The sequence below is a fragment of the Chelonoidis abingdonii genome, chromosome 2, assembly GCF_003597395.2.
Source record: "Chelonoidis abingdonii isolate Lonesome George chromosome 2, CheloAbing_2.0, whole genome shotgun sequence".
In the NCBI taxonomy this organism is placed as follows: Eukaryota; Metazoa; Chordata; order Testudines; family Testudinidae; genus Chelonoidis; species Chelonoidis abingdonii.
In genome coordinates this window covers 206,663,102-206,680,645 of record NC_133770.1, presented here as the reverse complement: position 1 = coordinate 206,680,645, position 17,544 = coordinate 206,663,102, and the positions used below count along the sequence as shown (strand labels likewise).

At 42.2% G+C, this 17,544-nt stretch overlaps 1 protein-coding gene across 1 annotated transcript in view; it reads left to right on the top strand.

The window, feature by feature from the left end:
• CEP192 (centrosomal protein 192) overlaps nucleotides 1-17,544 on the top strand; it is a 224,551-nt gene that overhangs the window by 44,501 nt on the left and 162,506 nt on the right. Inside the window, exons 14-16 of the mRNA XM_075062017.1 lie at nucleotides 1,132-1,289; nucleotides 3,734-3,783; nucleotides 4,908-5,045. Of these exons, the coding sequence (XP_074918118.1) occupies nucleotides 1,132-1,289; nucleotides 3,734-3,783; nucleotides 4,908-5,045 (346 nt within the window). The remainder of the gene's footprint in view (nucleotides 1-1,131; nucleotides 1,290-3,733; nucleotides 3,784-4,907; nucleotides 5,046-17,544) is intronic.

The following is a 17,544-nucleotide window of genomic DNA, read 5'->3' as shown; positions in this document are numbered from 1 at the left end:
CCCCAGCACCTGGACCCCCCACTAAGCCCCCCAACCCATAGATCCCTTGCTGAACTCATCTTCCCACACCCAGATCCCCTGGCTAATCCTCAACCACTTCACCTGGATCCCCTGCCGAGTCCCATTGCTCCTGCACAGGGGCTCATTGGGGTTTCTGGGTGCATCCAGATCTCCCGCTGAGCCACCTGCACCCAGATTGCCCCACGCAGAAACCTCTCTCTCCACACCTGGCTCCCCGTCCCCACACCAAGCCCCTCCACACTTGGATCCCACCCATGCCTGGTGTAGAGGGGCAGGGCTCTGGTGTTTTTCTGGGGCAGGCTGAGCCCATGCACTGTGTCGGGATCAGGTGCAGCATCACTGCCAAGTCCCTGTACCGGAGGAAAGTGGGGGCTTCAGGGTGATCTTCCATATCAATGCAGCCAGTGGCCCGTGCTCCCCACTGCCATGCTGGAGCCACATTTATTTGACAAAATTTGCAGAATTTTAAGTATTGTGCACATAATTTTTTGGTGTAGAATTCCTTCAGTAGTAACCGTTGACGCCACTGATGAAGCTGCAATAGTGGTGGTTTCTGTGCACTTTGCCTGGTGTAGACAAGACTTAGACCTAAAGGCTTCTACCTGACAACCAGAAGCAAAAGGGTAATTTGAAATTGGGATAGGGGAATGTTATTTAACTCTTAAATTAAAACTTAATACTATATCTGAAAGACTAAAGGAATAAATACCTTTTTTATTTTAATTATTTTGAGCATTTAACTGTTTTGTGTAGCCAGTCTGTTTGTTTTCCACACAGCAACAGTAAAGAGACACACCTGTAAAACATTTTCGTATTTGTTAAAACCACAAATTGTTAGCGGGGACTCAGTGACAAGTAGTACCTTGAACTACTACTTTGCAAGTGACTAGATTTTTAAAGTTTCGTGTTCTTTTAATAGGTAGCAGATATTTCTTACCATTTTATAGTAATCTTTAAATCTATCAGGGCTAGGTTAGACAGCAGTGTTTGTACTCTGGGTTATAAAGAGAATAAAGACACACTTCTATCTCCACAAAGTAAGAGAGACTGTATAACGATTGTAATAAAATTTTGGCTTGAAGTGTTACTAAATTTTTTTTTTTTCCCTAGGGGAGTTACTACACTAATTACAGAAGCTCAACTTGTTTCTGATGGTTTGAAAGAGTCAAACTTAATAAAGAGAGGGCACAACCAGGATGCGATCGCTGAGTGTTCAAGTCTCAGTCAAGATACCTTGTTTGACATATTACCAATTGAACACTTGGAAGGTATTTTACTTTTAGAAATTCTTGTACTTAGTGGTCCAATGTACTTAAATCTTTGTTATATTTATTTTTATACCAAAATAAAATACACCATAAATATAAATAAGAAGAGCTCTTCTCTACTGGAAATTTTTACTTCAGTTTCCATCCTCTACGGATCAATTTGTCTTTGGTCTGGGACTTGTTATATTAAGTTTAAATTTGGGGTAAAAAAGCAAAGCAAGACTAGGGGGCCAGTGACAAATCTAAGGTCTGATGTCTTAACAAATGATGAACTAGAAACTAATCCTGAACACTACTGGAACTTTGTGGATTTCAGTATTCCAGTGGTATACGTCACTTATTTATCAGGTATGAAACCACAAAATCATATTTTTATTAGCGCTTTTCCATTTTCCTCTTCCATTCTGATCTGAATTCAGTGACCATTACCTTCAGTTGCAGATCTTGCTTTATATCATCTAAAAACGTTTAGTCTAGTTTTCAAATGACATGATACATTAATACCTAATTCCACTGGTTAGGAATTCCAGCTGCTAAAATCATGCTGTAATGAAATAAGAACAGAGAGTTAAGGGGAAGCAAGATAGTAATAAGTAACCTGATCTTAAAAAAAATGTTGTCAGTATTTTATTAAACTAGCTTTCTAATATTTGAGTGCAAATATTAGGAAACCCCAGGGACTCCATAAAATGCTCTGTTTGTACTTTGGTTACATCCATTTTTCAAAACACAATATAAAAGAAATTGGCACAAAAGTTGAAGCAAATGGTTTAAAATACAGACTTTTTTGAATTTATGTAAACTCTTTTAGACGTAAGTAGGGAAATTTTAGGGAAATTTGCTTGTTCTTGGGGACAGAAAGCAGAAAACTCCTGCAATTTCTTTAACCAGTCTGAATGTTTTACAACGTAACTAGAATATACACAGATATTGTTATATTTTCAACAGGGCTGTCAGATGATTAAAAAAATTAATTGCATTGTAAACAATATTAATATTTTTAAATAATAAATAATATTTTATGTGTCAATAGTGAGGTCTCTCTCCTATATTCCTGTTTCTCCATTCAATGGGAAATACTAACTAGTTGTTAGAAAAAATATCAGACTAGAAAAGGTGCATCCACTTTATTGGCATAATGAAATTAGAAAATAGTTCCTTTTGAACATAAAACAGATATCTTGAAATTTCAACAGTAGTCTTGGACTAAAATATCCATCTCTATTTTATAGGAAGAAGTAACCATTGCAAAAATGCCAAGACAAACTTCAGTTGTGTTTTTTGTTTTTGTTTCTGTTTTTTTGGAACTGGGAAGCTTGCAAAGTTAACTGCCCAGTATTCCAGAATTATATTAGGTGACACCAATGCCTTTCAGTAACATCTTGTGGTCCACTTGGGCTTGAAACAGTTAGGTAGACCAATAAGAATAAATTCCAGATTCTTGAATTTTTCAAGACAGTAGTTCATGCCAAGTTGTTAGTGGCTTTTTTATTTCCCTATTGCATTGGTACCTAGAGATCCCACTTGGGGTTCAGAGTCCTAATGTGCTAGGTAGTGTACAAAGACAAAAAGAGAGGACCGCCTGCTCACGAAGAGCTTAAAATACAGTAATTGAAACAATATGTGGGTAATGTATGGAGGGAACACAAGGTAATTGTAAGTGATGAAAGAAACAGTGTGATGCAGTGGCTAGAACATAGTACAGAGGGCATGTCTATACTTACCTCCGGAGCGATCGATCCAGCAGGGTCAATTTATCACGTCTAGCAAAGACGCGATAAATTGACTGCCAAGCGCTCTCCTGTCAACTCCGGTACTCCACTGGAGCGAGAAGCGTAGGAGAAGTCAACGGTGGAGCGGCAGCAGTCGACCTACCGCAGTGAAGACACTGTGTTAAGTAGCTCTGAGTACGTCGATTTCAGCTAAGCTATTTTCATAGCTGAAGTTGTGTAATTTAGACCAACTAATACCGCCCCCCACCCCCCCTTATGTAGACCAGGCCTGAGACTCAAAAGACCTGTTGTTTCAGTGTCTGCCACTGACAGTCTTTGTGATCTTCAGCAAGTCACTTCAACCCTCTATTTCCCTCCCATCTTATCTTGTCTAAGACCTTGGAGTAAACATTCTCTTGTTAAGTTTGTGCACTGCCAGTCACCATGAAGCCCCAATTTCTTTTGGGGTATCTTCATATTAGTGTAACAAGAATAATCAGAAATACATAATCCCAGAAATGTGGATTTTGTCATAAGGTAACTTACTTCATGGTACCGTAAGGCGTGCATAATACTTGACAAACTAAATAACAAATCCTTGCCCCAAGAAACTTAGTTTATTATAGTTATAATTATTCCTTGTTCACAAGGGAAGTATGAATATACAAATTTAGTATTGTAGTATAGGAACAAATTCAAGGTGCTGTTAAATAACACTCTTTTTTGTTACAGATTTGTCCATTGGAATATGTTCACTACCACAAAGTAAAAAGGAAAACCAGGTAAATCTGTTCCATGTGCTGGGAAACTAAAGAACTCTTTTTTTAAACAAGAAAAAACTATTAACATAAATAAGGGGATAAGTTTTCTGTAGAGAGAAACAAACCTTACTGGCTCAGTTTATCATCTTCTGTGTCCCTTAAATTTGTAACATCCTCCACTTTGCAACATAATTCACAGTAATAAAGGCAGAAATAACTTGCTACTGACGTTTTGCAGCTTTGCCAAATAATGGCTTGATGGCTTTCCCTTTAATTTTAAAACTTGACTTCTAGAAAAGGGATATTGGTCTTGCAATGAGTCACCCAGATAATTTGAGTTGCGTCCTATGTAGTTTAATCCCTCATTTTAGAGGGGACTACTAATTGCCTTTAAACTCTTAAAAATTGATTCCTTATTCATAAGGCCTTACTTGAATCACATCCAAGAAGTTCTGTCATTTCTGTAAGTTCTCAGTGTTTGTTGATAGTCTTACAAGTGGAATTGGAATGAATCATCTGCTTGTTATGGTATGATATAATTGTGGTATGATATAAATGTTGTGTTGGTATGATATAAATGTGTATAAGTGCATGTAGATCTCAAAGGTATAGAATTTTTAAAATAGTTCATTTTTAGTTAACTAGATTCAGCTGAAACAAAATTTTAAAACTAACTTTTCAATAATTGTGTGACTTCCCATGCAACAGTTTCAGTTGGGTTACTGTATGAGGCCCACAGGGGCTGGAGTTTTGCTTGTCATGAGCCCTGTTCAGGCAAATCCTTCTGCATGCTTCAATGTAGGATATGGGAGTAATGGCTCTTTTCCACATGGAAAACTTCAAATGCTTAGTTTTCCATCTAGAAATCTTTAAACATTTAATATGGTTAAGAGTCAGCCTTTTCCTCTCTACTTTCCAAGCTCCTGTCTTCCTTGTACCTGTCTTTATTACTCTTTCTGGAACGGCTGCAAGGAGAACACAAGGTGCATCACAACCAGAACTCATGGCGAGAGAAGGCAAAGAGAGGGAAGAGTCGTGGTTAGATTTCTAAAGAAAGTGACTAATGTATGAAGAAGGTGTTTAAACTACTGATTTATACAGTAGTTGTGAACACTTTAGCACTTACGCTTTAATTTTGTTCATAGATTGGTGCACCTGAACCTGGAGAAAAAGTTTCACCTTCCACCAACTTAAGTGGTCGTTTCAGCACAAGTCTTTCAAGTTTCTTAGAAAATGAGAAACTGCTGTCTCTTGCAAGCCTAGAAGGAAACTCAACTGGTACAGTATATTATAATTTAACTTGCAGGATCTTTTCATGTATATTGGTTCCAGCAGGTAACTTCTTTTTTAATGACATGAATCCACTCTCGGTACTAATTTTGCATGAGAGGTTCATAAATGTTGATAAGAATAAAGTACCTCTAAAATTTAAGGCTAGATTTTTTTTTTGAAGTTATGCTTAAAATGAGTAAACTTCTACAATTCAGGGTACCTTCCCAGAGGCATCCTGTGGTTGTTAGAATATTGGTGCATAGAGGATTAATTGCGGAACTTGGTATTAACTGACATGATTTTAGCTAGCTAGAAATTAAAAGGTAAACTGTGCTCTGTTGGTACTTGTAAGGTTCTTGGGAGGTTATGGGCCTACCCAGGGTGATCTGCAAGAATGAGGCCCACACACACTGTGAGTTATTTGGCTTTAATGAAGGTAAAGTGACACACCCGCAACGGGGACTTTTGGCGTTGCTGTCATGGAGGCAGGGAACCCAGCGCACCGAAGTTCGGCCTGGTATGGAGTCCCAAGACGGGTTTGAAGCCTTGCAGCTATATATACCAAATGCAGAAACAGCTTATACATAAACAAATAGGGGCTTTCCACAGGCTTAAGGCCATGCAAAGCGGTTTTTACCAGCTAGGAGCAGATTATACTGGCATGCCATGTCCTACAGTGACTGACCACCGAGAAAGCGGAAATACCGTAGCTAGGCCGTAACACAGTCTTCTGCGGTCCCCTACAGTGCTATGACTCAAAAGTTTAAGGAGAAGACCAGTCAATTTACATAGAGACTAGCAACTCTGGGTAGTGAATACAACTCTAATTAGTTGTCTGTTGTCAGAGAACAACTGAATCGTAGACTTAGTAGTGGACACTTGAAATCTTCTCATTCTTTATTTCCATTTGCAAGACTTTTAACCTTACTTGTATATTGCATACAAAAAAAGTTAAAAGAAACTTACTTAAATTGCAGTGTCAAGAGACTGAAATTTGCCAAAGTTCAGTCAACCTTAATTCTATCTGTGGTAATTTAGCCTCCCAGTCCCAGACCTGAACTTTAGCGTCCACAATCTGGTCCTGTCCCAAACCTGGACTTTTGCGTCCAAAATCTGGGGGCTTACCTGAAACTCCCCCAAGCTCACTACCAGCTTGGATATTCTCGCTGCCACCAGTAATCAAGAATTGATGGCGGGCCTGATCCCCCCTTTCTTCTCTTTGGTGTCCCCCTCCTTGGTGGGACACCCAATTCCAAAGCTTGAGCTAAGCAGGGGAGAAAATCCCTTCCCCCTCCTTCCAGGCTCTGCAAGAAACCGGGTTCTCTGCTTCCAAGAGCATAAGCGTCTCGCCTCAGGACAATTGAGATGCAAAATACAAACAGCTTGGCTTGCCTTTCCCGTGCCTGCCTGCCTTCCGTGAGGGAGACAGATACCTGATACGAAGGTGATTCTTTTTCTCTTTCCCCGTAGCCTGCTCTTTCTGAAAGCAATAGGAAATAGCCACACGCCTGGCTTTCCCTTCCCTTTCCCCCCCTAGGAAAAGAAACTGCCACACGTTTAAAAGAAAGTTTATATAGAAAAGAAAAAGAAATATAAACAATAATCTTGCATTAAGAAACTCAATACAGGCTCTTGCTTATAAGAAAATATGAAAGACATCTGATTTAAAGATAGCCCGAATTAAACCAGTCCAACCAACACATACATGTAAATACAACCCAAGCTCCTCATAGCCGAATTGCTTGGGGTTCCTTTGTAACTCACAGATGTGTAGGAGCACTTGGAGATAGATGCAGTTAGGAGAAGCTTGTTAACTCACAGCGAGAAACAAGAAAAGACACAGCACCCACATCTATTGTACAACAAGCTCCTCATAGCCGAATTGGCTTTGGGGTTCCTTTGTATCACAGACTTTGTAAATATGTGAAATAAGAAGAGTTAGGAGGAACCTTGTTTACTCACAGCCGAGAACAACAAACAGACCCGAGTATACAAATTCCCGCCCTGACGTGTTAACAATCCAGTTCTCTGATTGGTCCTCTGGTCAGGTGTTTGGTTACCCTTTCCAGGTAAAAGAAACTTAACCCTTACCTTACCTATCTATTTATGACACTGTCTCCTAGAGCACGTGCGTTATGATAGTATGCAATTAAAGACTTTATTCATCTCAGCATCTCCCACAGTTCTTGAGGTGTGGGCGGCTCTCCTCTCTCTCTCTGAAGTTCATGGAGGCAAATCAGAGTTTGGGAGTCGCATAGTCTGGTCACAGCTCCTGCTTGCTTCCAGTTTCTCTGTCTCTATGGCAGTGTGTGGATGGTGATTTTTACAGCTTTCATCTTCACATCTGCTTAAGGTTTTTTTTGGTCAGAAAGCAGTGACTTCCCTTCTCCCAATGTGCCAGGTATGGTACAGCACCCTAAAAAGTACTAAGTGAAATCCAAACAGTGCTCCATTTGTGAGACTGCCCTTCCAGACTTGGCAGATGAGTTGTGCCCAGCCTGCACCCAGCCTTCTGTCTCTGACTCTGTTAGGTCCCTTGGTTATTAGTCAGACTGGCACATGGGATCCTGTATGCGCAGAAGCAGCCACAGGGCCAACACAGGAAAAATGGACCAGAAGTCTAGAGCCTCTCCCTGCTCTGGCCAAGGATGAGGAGGACCCTGGTCAGCCAACTCAAGGGGAAAGTTCCAAGGGGCCCCTGGAGAACATAGATGGCAGACTTGAGGGATTGTAATCCTCCTCCTCTTCCCCTCCCCCCCCCCCCCAGTCCTAAAATGGTTCCTGAGTGCTCTTGGAAAAGCAGGGTTTATCAGCACTCCCCTCCTTCCCAATTTGGCCAGGAGGGTTCTGGAAATGTTTCCCTCCCTCCCTAGGAAATTAGTCCTAGCCGGTGATAACTCGCTAGAGATCCTGCAAGAGGACTTCAGGCCCTTAGCAGGGCTAGCTGCAAAAGCTGCAATGGAGCTCGTACATTCTCTAAGCAGGCTAAAAAAAATCCAAGTGGAAAAGCATAAAAGATCTAGGAGAAATGAGACTTCTTCATTTTCTTCTCCCCCCTCTATAGAGGATGATGAATTGTCGGGCTGGGACTCTGATCAGGACCAGAGAAAGACTCAACAAAGGTTATGTGCAACAAGGTTGTATGCACTATTCAGATTGAATCTGACCAAAATCCTGAGAATAAACCTCTGAGCAAATTTTTCCTCCTAAAATCCTACTTTGAGGACATGATTCTCCTTCACTCCTCCTTCAAAGTAGTAACCAGGATGAATGGGGTAAGCCAGATAAGGGCAAGGACATGAACAAAAATGAATGTTAGATTCCTGAACCTAAGTCCCAATTACTGAGATATGAAGATTGCTGCTACTATAGCTTCCCTTAACAAAGATATGATTATCCCCTTAAAAGAGGAATTGCTGCATAAAAATCCCATGGATAGAAAAATGGGGGCCACTCTCAAAAAAGACTCTGAGGCCTCCTCACTCAGGACATACCTAGCAGTTGCTTGCTTTGCTAGGGCATCTCTCTCCTAGATCTCCGAGCCCTCAAGGATAGAGATCACCCTGATTTTTGGCTCTACATTAAAGAAAGTTTCCCTGGCAACAGCATTAGTTGCTGATTCCAAGAGTGACCATATTTCCCAAAGGGAAAATGAGACCCAGTTCAGGGCTCCCCTGACCCCCTCCTCCCTGTGCACGCCTGGCCCGAGCAGCTCCTTCGAACATTCCTCTGTGCCACCCTTGAGGGACACCCCACTTTTTGGCAAAACTGGGATTTTCAAGAACAAATGGGACAAATGCCCAGTTTTGCCAAAAAAAATTGGGATGTCCAGGACTGTCCCAGCCAAAACAGGATGTATGGTCACCCTACTCATGTCTCAGTGAATGTGATGAGATTCTCAGTCAAAGCTGTGTCCTCCAGCTCAGTAACCAGGCACCACCAATAGCTTCGCCCTGGAAGGTGGATGGCCATTCAAAGCAGGTGCTGTGCTTGCTAGATTTAGAAAAGCCATGCTTTTGAGTGAGAAGCTAGACAAAATAGTGGTGGACATGGCTATAAAATCTAAATAGTTTCCTTCCGATGCCACACCATGCTTTGTTTTGATTGGATGCTCAAGGATGTTTACTGGTTTCCGGATCCTGTTTCTTCTTTGTCTACGGACTGTTTGTCCCACTTCAGCTGGGTCTGGACCTGTATCACTACAGACTGTTGTGTACTGAACACAGTCGAAGTGAGAGATCCCTCCAGTTCAGTTCTACCCCTCCATCACACCCTCCCTCTCTGTCCCTCCTCAGGGACTCCTCTCATGAGCAACTTCTGGCCTAGGAAGTTGAGTCGTTCCTTTGAGTGGGAGTTGTGGAAGAGGTTCCATAGGATCTAAGGGGCAAAGGATTTTACTCCCATTATTTCCTAATTCCAAAAGTCAAGAGTGGTCTCAGATCTATTCTAGACCTGTGCCAGCTCATCAGTTACCTTAGGAAGCTGAAGTTCCTTTTGGTCTCCTTGGCTTCCATTATCCCCTCCCTGGATCCAGGGGACTGGTACACCACCCTCGATTAGAGACATGCCTGCTTTCACATATTGATCTTCCAAGGACATAGAAGGTTCCTCAGGTTTATCATGAACCACACACACTACCAATTCGCAGTCTTCTGTTTGTCCTGTCACCATCCCAGTGAGTGTTTCCAAAGTGCATGGCCGTAGTTGCGGCCTAACCGAAGGGACAAGAAGTGCAAGTCTGCCCATATCTGGATGACTGGCTGGTCAGGGATCAGGTGGAGTCCGGCATCCACCTTATCCAGTCAACATTCGAGGCCCTAGGCCTGCTAATAAACATTCTGAAATCCACACTCACTCCGGTGCAGAGGATAGTTTATTGGAGTGGTGCTCAACTCTACCCAAGCCAGAGCCTTCCTCCTAGAAGATATATTTCAGACAATCAAGTCCCTGATTTTGTGTCTCAAGGACCACCTGTTTACAACAGCCTGTAATGGTTTGAGGCTTTTGGGTCACATGGCTGCATGTACGTACGTGGTGCAGTGCATAAGACTGTGCCTCAGGTTCCTCCAGGCACGGCTGACTTCACTGTACTCGCCAAACCACCACCATCTGGACTTGGTTATCACAGTACTTCCGCCAGTTTTTCTTCTCCCTCAACTGGTGGCTGGATCTGCTGGTGGTTGGCGTAGGTGTTCTGACAGATGGGTTTTGGAAGAGATCTCTCATGGATATTCAATTCACTTCACCTTCCTTCTCCCCACTTCTGTTGCTCTTCAGGGACCCTTCTGACAAGAGCCTATTGAGAGATCATCTCCTTGCCTAAGAGCCATAGAACCCATCCCACTACATCTCGAAGGCAAAGTGTTTTACTCTAGATATTTTCTATTCCCCAAGAAAAAGGGACAGTGTAGATCCATACTGGATCTCAGAGCACTGAACAAACACACACAGGCTCAAAAATGCAAGATGGTCACACTAGCTGCAATTATTCCATCGCTGCAACGGGGAGATTTATTCTTGACCTCCAGGATGCATGTTTCCACATATCTGTGAGATGGCAGGATCTATGTTTGCTCCGATATACTCTGGGTCAGGACCATTGACAGTACAGAGTACTCCCTTTTGGCTTCTCACCGGCTTCCAAAGTATTCAACAAGGTCCTCTCCATAGTGGCGGCCCACCTATGTACCCAGGAGATCATGATCTAGTCATATTTCGATGACTGTCTTCTCAGGGCCCACTCCTTCGAAGAAGCCCTGTGGCCACCTACAGAATTATGGATGTATTCACAAAACTGGGCATACTAATTAACATCCAAAAATCAACCCTAGCTCTGGTACAATGCTTTGAATTTATAGGGGCAAACAAGAGCTCTCCTTCCACAAAACAGATTTCACAGCCTGTCTGTGCTTATAGAGACAGTGGAAACCAGGGCTGAAATGTCAGTCAGACATTGTCTCCAGCTTCTGGGACACATGGCAGCAGGCACGTTGGTCATATCTCATGCCAGACTTCATGTAAGGAGCCTGCAGATGTGGTTCAGCTTGGTTCACAGGCCAATGACAGGTTAGACAAACCTCTCTTGATGCCTTCCTGGGCCAAACACTCCTTAGATTGGTGAAAAGACCCAACAAACGTTTGCACAGGTGTCCCGTTCACACAGCCATCACATCAGACTTCTCACTATGGTTCCATCCCTCAGAGATTGAAGTGCCCATCTCAACCATCTCATGACTCAGAGCAAATGGTTGCCTGTGGAGAATACTCTCTACATCAACTTCCTTGAACTCAAAGTGGTCATGAATACTTGCACTCACTTTCTTCCACTGATCAGAGGTACACACACACGTCATGAGACAACATTGTGTGCATGTACTACATAAATTATTGGGGGCGCCAGGTTATCTGCCCTCTGTGCAGAAGCACTAAAGCTCTGGAACAGGTGCATTTCCCACAATATTCTAATATCAGTGACCTGTCTATCAAGAGTGCAGAACACAAAAACGGACTGTCTGAGTCGCAAGTTCTCACATGACCACAAGTGGGACCCATCAGTACTTGACAACTTATTTTGTCAAGAGGGATACAGACGATAGGCTACTTTCCTGAACAAGAAATGCCTATGCTGTTGTTCCAGGGCAGGCCCTTGACAGCACTCATTTGGGATGTTATCTTCCTTCCATAGAACAAGGGCCTTCTACATGCCTTTCTCCCGTTCCCTCTGCTGTTGAAGGTCCTGTTTAAAAATAGAAAAATCAAATGTCCATTGATTGCTCCCACCTGGCCGAGACAGATGTACCTGTACCTGGCGGTGTTCACGGATCTCTCTTCAACCCACTCCTTACCTCCTCTCACAGAACAAAGGATGCACTCTCCATCTCAGCCTGCGAATTCTCTGGCTCAAGGCGTGGTTACTTCATGATTCCAACACACAGAGAGCTCCAGCTCAGTGGAGGTACAAAAGTGTTACTACACAGTAGGAAATCAGCAAAATTTACCTACAAAAGTGGACCAGGTTTCAAGTTTGATGGAATTCTAGGCAAATTACCTTGGCATCTTCTATTCTCCCCCATAGTTTTAGATGACAACCCTGATTTCTTGAGTCAGTTTATCTCTCATTTCACTCAATGTATACCTGGCAGCCATCAACAAATAAAGGCATACTCAGTTTTCTCACATTCAACTACAAAGAGGTTGCTCAAGAGCATAGCAAACCTCTTTACTGAGCCCTGATAGCCAATCCCATGTTGCAGTAGGAACTTAATTTTAATGAGCCTGACTAGACCACCCTTTGAACCTATGACCACTTGTTCGTTCATTCACTCACCTGTCAATGAAAATGGCATTTCTGGTTGCCATCACCTTGGCGAGGAGAATAGGGGAAATAGTGACATTTATTGTGCAGCCCAGTTTTACGGTTTTCTTTAACGACAAGGTTACTCTTGGGCCACACCCAGAGTTCATCCCTAGATGACCTCATCTTTTCACATGAGCCAACCAGTTCACCTCCTTACCTTTTATCCTAAACTTTACCATGATAACAGAGGCCATACTACACATGCTAGGTGTTAGAGCCCTGGCCTTCTACCTGGATAGGACAAAGGCTTTTAGGAAATCTCCTCCTAAACTCTTCCTTTCCACTGCAGATCAGTCTAAAGGTGTGGCAATATCAGCGAAAGGTTCTCCAAATGGATCTCTTACTGTATCAAATGCTGCTATCAGGTTCACAGTGTAATAGCTCCATCTGGAACGGCCCACACTCCACAAGGTTTGTTGCCTCCTTGGTTGCCTTCCTCAAGAATGGCCCAACTTGGAAATCTGAAGAGCAGTCACTTGGTTATCCTTGCATACTTCTGCAGAACACAATGCAATTACTGGGAACTCTGCTTCTGACACTAGCTTTAGCTGTGCAGTATTATCCATTAAAAAGCTCAACGCTGAAGCCCCAACCTTCTATCCGGGTACTGCTCAGGAGTCACCCACACTGGAGCACCCATAGGGACGCTACTCAAGAAGAGGAAATTACTCATCTTGTGCAGTAACAATGGTTCTTCAAGATGTGCCCCCATATCGGTGCTCCACAACCTGCCCTCCTCCTCCTCTGCTTTGGAGTTCTTGATAAGGACTCTGTGGTAGAGAAGGAACTGAGGGTAGCTTGCTTGCACAGCACTAATTAGCCTTGAGGCAGAACATAAGGTGGGGGAATGCCTGCACAGGCTGAATGGACACTGCCACCAAAGATCTCCGATCAGAAGCAGATGGATGCAGATACACCTATAGTAAAACACTGATGGGGGACACATCTCGAAGAACCATTGTTCTGCGCAAGTTGAGTAACTTCCTCTTCTTCTCATTTGGTACACAGGATGCATTATATTTAGAGAGTGATGCAGTTACTCAGTATTTATCTTCTTTCAAAATGTGGCCTGATCTCTTACTGTATTTTATAAAAATACTAAGTGTCGTAGCACAATATTACTGAAAAGTTGTTTACCTTCTCTTTTTTGCTATATAATTATAAATCAATTGGGATATAAATATTGTACTTACATTTCAGTGTATAGTGTAGAGAGAGTATAAACAAGTCATTGCCCGTATGAAATTTTAGTTTGTACTGACTTTTTATTAGTGTTTTTTATGTAGCCTGTTGTGAAACTAGGCAAATATCTAGATGAGTTGATGTAACCCCTAGAAGACCTCTGCATACCCCCAGCGGTATGTGTACCGCTGGTTGAGAACTGCTGGTGCACATCACCATGGTATCTGAAGCTTGCAAACATTAGCTTATCTTGATGGCTACCTTGTGAGATAGCAGATGATTATTCCCAATGTACAAATGGGGAAGTGAGGCTTAGGGAAACAGAGGCCAGATTTTGCAAATATCACCACTAATTGGAGGTCCGAAGTTGAGACACCTAGCACTGGACTTTTCAAAGTACTCCAGCATTATATAGCACTATATGTTCAAAGTACTATACAGCTATTAATGGGTTAGTATATCCCCATTTTACATATTGGGTGGGAATTGACAAAGGCAGTATGAACTTCCCCAAAGCCACACACGTCAGTGGCAGAGCAATTACTAGGACTTTGGACCTCTTAGATCTCAACTCTAGGCTCATTCGTCTAGGCAATGTTGCTTTTACTACCAAAGTCGCTGAGCATCCACATTTTGCATTTGACTTCATTTGTAGATGTTCAGTGCTCAGAATTTCTGTGGATCAGGCCCCAGGCATCTCAAGTTGGCCATCCAGAAACAGAGGAACACACAATTAGAGACCACCTGTGAAAAGCTTGGTTTAAGTGACTTGTCCAGCTGTATAAAAGTAGGGATAGAATCCAATTCTCCAGGGTGGCATTCTCCTGCTTAAACATGAGACCATACTTTATTTTCCGCAGTCCTTTGTCTTATTCGTGGGACACTTTTCAACTTCTGCAAGAGATAAAACTGGGGTCCCACAGGCCAAGGCCTCCTTTGACTGAAAGGGCTAGTGTGATCTTTGGATATATAAACAGGGGAATCTTGAGTAGGAATAGAGAGGTTATTTTACCTCGGTATTTGGCATTGCTTCTGGAATACTGTGTCTAGTTTGGTGTCCACAATTTAAGAAGGATATTGATAAATTTGAGAGGGCTCAGAGAAGAGCCATGAGAATGATTGAAGGGTTAGAAAACATAACTTGTAGTGACAAACAGATTGAGCTCTTTCAGCCTAACTTAACAAAGAAGTTTGAGATGATTTAATTAGTCTTTAATCACATACATAGGGAACAAATACTTGATAAAAGGCTCTTCAATCTAGCAAAGGTATAACATCATCCAGTGCCTGGAATTTGAAGCTAGACAAATTCAGGTGTAAATTTAACTGTGTGGGTAATTAACCATTGTTCCAAGTTATCAAATGTTGTGATGGTCTCCATCACTGATAAGCATTCAATCTTGATTTAAAAGTTTTCTAAAAGAGATGCTTAGAAATTATTTTGTAAGTTCTGTGGCCTGTTACACGGGAAGTCAGACAAGATGATCATAATGGACCCTTCAGACCTCAGAATCTATGAATCTATGTGACTACTCTGAAGATTGCCCATTCTGCTCACTGAACGAGAATGGCTCTCCGTAGGGAGTTGGGGTGGGTGTGGAAGATAAGTAATGATTAAAGACTAATACTACCAACTCTGCTCCCTTGTGAGTATGCATGGCATTCCTGACTGTTTCCACTGTGAAGATCAAATTGCCAGAAAATCTCAAATGTCCAAATCAATTTGAAGACACATTTTCTTTCTTTAGTCTGAAAACAAACTCTTGCTTAATATCTCTATGCAACTCCTTTAGGAGACTATCTTCTTAAAGCATTTTTAGAAAAAAAAATATAGTGTAGCATAAAATGTTCTCATGACTGCAATGAAATAAGAGCAAGTCTTGGTGTTAGTTTAATACTTCAAATATATTTTGGAATAGTTCTGAAAGCTTTACTGTTGTCATTCCTTAAGATACTGAGTTGCACTTACAGGAGCAGACTATATTATCGGCTTTCTAGTAGGAGATCACCCAAGTGTAAAGGGCGTTGGTCTCTTAGGATATGTCTACGCTGCAGTTAGATACCCACGGCTGGCCTGTGCCAGCTGACTCAGGCTTGTGGGGCTTGGGCTGTTTAATTGCAGTGTAGCCATTCAGGCTCGGGCTGCAGCTGGAGTTCTGGGATCCTCCCACCTTGCAGAGTCCTAGAGCCCAAGTTCCAGCTTGAGCCCAAACGTCTACACTGCAATTAAACAACTCCTTAGCGCGAGTCTCACTATCCTGAGTCAACAGGCACAGACCAGCACGGGTGTCTGAGAGTAGACACATGCACAGTGATAGCTACCACTTCAGTTAAATATGTACTGAAACAGTGGTGGGTGTTTCTAAAAGCGCTATCAAATTCATCTTCACCATGGTTACAAAAATGTAACTAAAAGTGTAAGTAAATGTTTCAACTGACCTGAATTGAAAAAATATTTGGGCTTTTTGGTTTGAGAGCATTCAAAATTTTAATTTTCCATCCTGATTCAGGAATAGGAAGAATTTCCAAAATTTTTATGGGATGGGAAAACAATTTATCTTAGATTGACTGACAGATTGCATACCTGTTGATCAACTTAATAAATAGGTTTCAATTTTGACCATTTTTATTTTAAAAGGGCTTTGTACTAAAATTAGCTTTACATTCAAAATGCTTAATGCATCCGATGAAGTGGGTATTCACCCACGAAAGCTCATGCTTCTATGTCTGTTAGTCTATAAGGTGCCACAAGACTCTTTGCTGCTTTTACAGATACAGACTAACACGGCTACCCTTCTGATATTCAAAATACTGTAAAAGTTTAATTCATTTTGTTTAGAAAATGTCAAAACATCTTGTTTAACATCTTTTTTCAAACTTGAGTTGAGAAACTGATGAAAACCAATCCCTTCCTGCAAAATTTTTGTTTTGAGTAATTGGCATTTTTGAATAAAAAGACATTTTATATAGAAAAAAAAAATCAATTAGCTGTACTTTGCAGATCCAGCTCCAGTTGCTTGCTTTACCACAATTTTCTTGTGTAACATTGGGTAAGTCATAGTTTTTGTCTCAGTTTTCTGTTGATAACATGGGGACAATAGTATTTCCCTGCCTCATAAGGGTGTTGTGATGTTCAGTACATTGAATATTATGATGTGCACTGATGCTGTGGTAATAAGGGTCATTTTTATCCATATATATATATATAAAAAAAAAATTCCCCTCTCACCCCTATGGGTGGTATGTGTCTTCCTCAACCTCGGGTCCTCTACCAGAGACCTGGGAGTTTGAGGGTTCTGCGCAGTATCTTAGCTGTTCCTGGCACTGCACTCTTCTGGACAGAGAGCTCTGATGTTGTTCCTGGGATCTGTTGGAGCCATTCACCCAGCTTAGGAGTCACAGCCCCGAGTGCTCCTACATCACCACTGGGACCACTTTGGCCTTCATTACTTTCCACATCCTCTCTAAGTCCTCTTCAGGCCCTGTACTTCTCCAGCTTCTCATCATTCTTTCTTCCTGATGTGCGTCCTTGCACTGCTATATCTATGCACCACCTGCGTCTTCTGCTTGTATATTCACCAACGAATGTCCTGTTGATTGGCCAGTACCGCCTGTCTGTCTGGATCTGGAAATCCCAACAGAATCTCTAGACTCGCTATTCTCGTCTGGTTAGATGCTAAGTCTATCAATAAAAACACACAAATTACTTCAAACACCCCAGACCTTCTGGGAAATCTCCGTCTGTCTTGGGAGGGTCTAGCCCATATCGCGTGGCAGATGTTCCTGTACACAATGCCAGGCCACTTGTGTGCCTGTATCAGTGAGTTTGCCTATTCCTGCCTAGAACTTTACATCTTGCCACTTATGCTGCGAACTGTCTCTGAGCGCTCTCTGCACAGTCTGGCACCTTGGGTCTTCTAGTGTGCGTTCAGACCCCGTGCTTCCAAGACTGGATGCTCCAGTACTCGGCA